This window comes from Hippopotamus amphibius, chromosome X, assembly GCF_030028045.1.
Source record: "Hippopotamus amphibius kiboko isolate mHipAmp2 chromosome X, mHipAmp2.hap2, whole genome shotgun sequence".
NCBI lineage: Eukaryota > Metazoa > Chordata > Mammalia > Artiodactyla > Hippopotamidae > Hippopotamus > Hippopotamus amphibius.
Window position 1 is genome coordinate 91,906,739 of NC_080203.1, and position 4,325 is coordinate 91,911,063.

A 4,325-nucleotide genomic window follows, 5' to 3' on the forward strand; every position below is an offset into this window, starting at 1 on the left:
CTTGACATGAAAAAAGGTTATAACCCCATCTTTACATCCTAGAAGCCATCAGCCAAAGTTACAGGCTTAGTGGGGCGGGGCACTACTGGAAAAGGGAAATCTAAAGGCCTCGGGTTTCAAATTAATGACTGATCTAAAGTTGCATTTCCAAGGTTCAGCTTCATCTCCCTGTATTTCAAGAGCGCCTCCCTAACCACTAATTTCTTCCTTCAGTTGCTGGGTAAACCTTTCACCCCTATTCTACCTCCATTTGTTCAATAGGAATTTTCATTTTCACTTGAATCTGAGTAGAATTGGAAATCAGGTGTGCCTGTCTAGGTTTAATCATTACATCGTGGTCAAATCGCTCTTCCAGAGCGCGTGAACAAAAATTAATGGAAATTTTCGTTAAAAAAAAAAAAAAAAAAGAGAGACTTTTTGGACTTCGGCCAGGACTGAGGATGCTGGAGGCAGAGCGTACGGATGGCAGCGAGGGGTCAGTCCCCGCCCGGCGCCGGGTCGGCGGTGGAGGAGTCGGAAGTGGTCGGGGTTTGGGGGAGGAGATCCGCTCACACACAACAGGAGAGGCTGCGCCGCCATATCTGTTGCCGCCGCCGCAGTTGCGAATGCAGCGTCGGAACCGGGCAGCCTCCGCGCCGCCGCTAAGGTTCGTGTCGCTCCCCCCTGAGCCCCCCGCTCTTGTCGCCTCAACCCCGGCGGCACTGTCCGCTCTTTCTTGCCCCCTGAGCCCGCTCCCTCCCCGCACCCATCAGGGCTGAGGACCATGGATCCGGGCAGCGGCAGCAGCAGCGACTCGGCTCCCGACTGCTGGGACCAGGTGGACATGGAAGCACCGGGTTTGGCCCCGAGCGGGGACCCAGCCGCCTCGGCGGTGGCGGCGGCCGAGGCCCAGCGTGAGCCCCTCAGCTCGGCCTTCAGCCGTCAGCTCAACGTCAACGCCAAACCCTTCGTGCCTAACGTCCACGCCGCGGAGTTCGTGCCGTCCTTCCTGCGGGGCCCGGGCCAGCCGCAGATCCCCCCGGCCGACGCCCCCGGCATCGATGAAACCTGCCCCGGCGCGGGCGATCCTCAAGGTAAAAGGCTGGGACGGGGGGCACCTGTGGAACATTCCAAAGAGGAACAGTTAGTGTGGCGTGAAGGTTCCAATTCAGCTGTTACCATGGAACTTTCAGAACCTGTTGTAGAAAATGGAGAGATGGAGATGGTCTTAGAAGAGTCATGGGAACACAATAAAGAAGTAAGTGAAGCTGAGCCAGGGGGTAGTTCCATGGGAGATTCGGGGCCCCCAGAAGAAAGTGGCCAGGAAATGATGGATAAAGAGGAAATCAGAAAATCGAAATCTGTGGTCGTACCCTCAGGTGCTTCTAAAAAAGAACACGTAAATGTGGTATTCATTGGGCATGTAGATGCCGGAAAGTCAACCATTGGAGGACAGATCATGTTTTTGACAGGAATGGTTGACAAAAGAACACTTGAGAAATATGAAAGAGAAGCTAAAGAAAAAAACAGAGAAACTTGGTATTTGTCCTGGGCCTTAGATACAAATCAGGAAGAACGAGACAAGGGTAAAACAGTAGAAGTGGGTCGTGCGTATTTTGAAACAGAAAAGAAACATTTCACAATTTTAGATGCCCCTGGCCACAAGAGTTTTGTCCCAAATATGATCGGTGGTGCTTCTCAAGCTGATTTGGCTGTACTGGTAATCTCTGCCAGGAAAGGAGAGTTTGAGACTGGATTTGAAAAAGGTGGACAGACAAGAGAACATGCGATGTTGGCAAAAACAGCAGGGGTGAAATATTTAATAGTGCTTATTAATAAGATGGATGATCCCACAGTAAATTGGAGCAGTGAGAGATATGAAGAATGTAAAGAAAAGCTAGTGCCCTTTTTGAAAAAAGTCGGCTTCAGTCCCAAAAAGGACATTCACTTTATGCCCTGCTCAGGGCTGACCGGGGCAAATATTAAAGAGCAATCAGATTTCTGCCCTTGGTACACTGGATTACCATTCATTCCGTATTTGGATAATATGCCAAACTTCAACAGATCCATTGATGGACCAATTAGACTGCCAATTGTGGATAAGTACAAGGATATGGGCACTGTGGTCCTGGGAAAGCTGGAATCAGGATCCATTTTTAAAGGCCAGCAGCTTGTGATGATGCCAAACAAGCACAATGTGGAAGTTCTTGGAATACTTTCTGATGATGCTGAAACTGATTATGTAGCCCCAGGTGAAAACCTTAAAATCAGACTGAAGGGAATTGAAGAAGAAGAGATTCTTCCAGGATTCATACTCTGTGATCCTAATAATCTTTGCCATTCTGGACGCACATTTGATGTTCAGATAGTGATTATTGAGCACAAGTCCATCATCTGCCCAGGTTATAATGCGGTGCTGCACATTCATACTTGTATTGAGGAAGTTGAGATAACAGCCTTAATCTCCTTGGTAGATAAAAAATCAGGAGAAAAGAGTAAGATACGGCCCCGCTTCGTGAAACAAGATCAAGTGTGCATTGCCCGTTTAAGGACAGCAGGAACTATCTGCCTTGAGACATTCAAAGATTTTCCTCAGATGGGTCGTTTTACTTTAAGAGATGAGGGTAAGACCATTGCCATTGGAAAAGTTCTGAAACTGGTCCCAGAGAAGGACTAAGCAGTTTTCTTGATGCCCCTACACAATACTGTGAGAATTGACTATGAAAGTTCACCACCTTCTCTTATTTACTGCCCGTTGACAGACTTTTCTCCATATTTTGCAAAGAAAAATTTCACAGCAAAAATCCATGTTTTGTCAGCTTTCTCATGTTGAGATCTCAGTTATGTCACTGTTGAATTTACCCATAAGTTTCCCCTTCCTATGCCATTCTGCTTCCTTGAACAGAATCAGTAATAGCTTTGTAAGTGATGTGGATGTAATTGTCTATAACAATGAAAAATTAATATATTTTTTAATTTTTCATTTTCCCTTAGGATATTTAGACAACCCTGTTCCACGCAGACCAGAGTGTGTCAGTGTGTGTGTACATGTTTAAAAGATAACTAACATGTGAATAAAATATTCCATATGAAACTCTTATTGGTATTTGAAGTGCTTTTGAATATTTTTTTAATTTGTCTGTAATACTTCTCAGTTAGCTTTTTTACTTCCTCAAGTACTTGAATACATTTTATTACCTGGGCTTTTAAAAACTGTCCTACACTTACTGTTTTAAATGAGGAATTTGCAAACAATGCACAGGTTTGTGTTAAAGGAAAATTTTTAATTTTGAGAAAAAAAGTTTAGAGCTCTTCCAAATGAACTTTGTTTTCTGTGTTCAAGTCCAGTCAATAAAGGAGCTCTTCTGCTTCCCCACTTGTGATTTGAAAAAGAAAAGCTCAGGCCATCTATCAGGTCCCCAAATGTTGAACATGGCCAGATTACAAATATACCTGGGGATTCAGGCCATACGTTGACTAAATTGTTATCCGCACTCCCTCATCTTAACACACCCCTTTGTTTGATTCACCAAGAGACTTGTGATGTGGGACACAACACAATAAGGGGCATGACTATTGGGAAGATAAATGCTTGCAATAGTAAGTCATTCACTGACAAGTATGGGTTAGTGAGGGTCCTGAGCTTGGAAATGGGGAGACCATTCCACTCTTCTGTTCTTCAGTGCTTGGGGTCAGTAGGAAAGGTGGGAGGTCATTTTTACAGTCAGATCACGACCCACTCTTGGGGTCAGAGGTAACTGGACTTGCCTTTGAAGAGTACACTGAGGAAAACACCAACTGTGGATCCTGAGGTGGCTACTTTTATTGCCAGGAGAGCGGCCTTATAACCTGCGTAACTATCAACAGCTACAAGAACTTTCTGTCTTGGTAAGTGGGTAGTGGCCCAGTGTAAACACTGCCCAGTGGTGGGAAGAGCCAATTCTTCACACTCATGGGGTGGTTGAACAAGGGTGGAGACTGCTGCTGGAACACCTTGGGCTATGCTCAAGACCCTTCTCCATGGTCCCTTTGTTTGTGTGCCCATGTACCTCCAGGATATCTAACCTGTCAGGTAGCCACAGGTCTTGTCAGAGCATCAATAGCAAGGCTTCGTGAATCATCCAACCATAGATCTTCAGGGCACCCACAGGGAAAAAAGGATTTTTATTTTGTCATATGTCAGCTAACCTAACCCACAGGGATGTGATTCATGTTGTCTTGGACCCAGTCCTTTAATAATTAGAATATCAGTGGCAAGAGTTTCATCTTATTTTACAGTTCCTTCTCTTGCCTCTGTGCTCTGAACTTTGTATAAAATACAGGCCAATCCAGTGTTTGCTAAAAGT

The 4,325-nt window shown here is 45.5% G+C and overlaps 1 protein-coding gene across 1 annotated transcript; it reads left to right on the forward strand.

Annotated features, from left to right (window-relative positions):
• The first annotated feature begins 514 nt into the window (after positions 1-514).
• On the forward strand, positions 515-3,079 carry GSPT2 (G1 to S phase transition 2). Its single transcript, XM_057718503.1, has 2 exons — positions 515-646; positions 753-3,079. The coding sequence occupies exon 2, from the start codon at positions 764-766 to the stop codon at positions 2,654-2,656; it is 1,893 nt and encodes a 630-aa protein (XP_057574486.1). The 5' UTR covers positions 515-646; positions 753-763; the 3' UTR covers positions 2,657-3,079.
• The last annotated feature ends 1,246 nt before the right edge of the window (positions 3,080-4,325 follow it).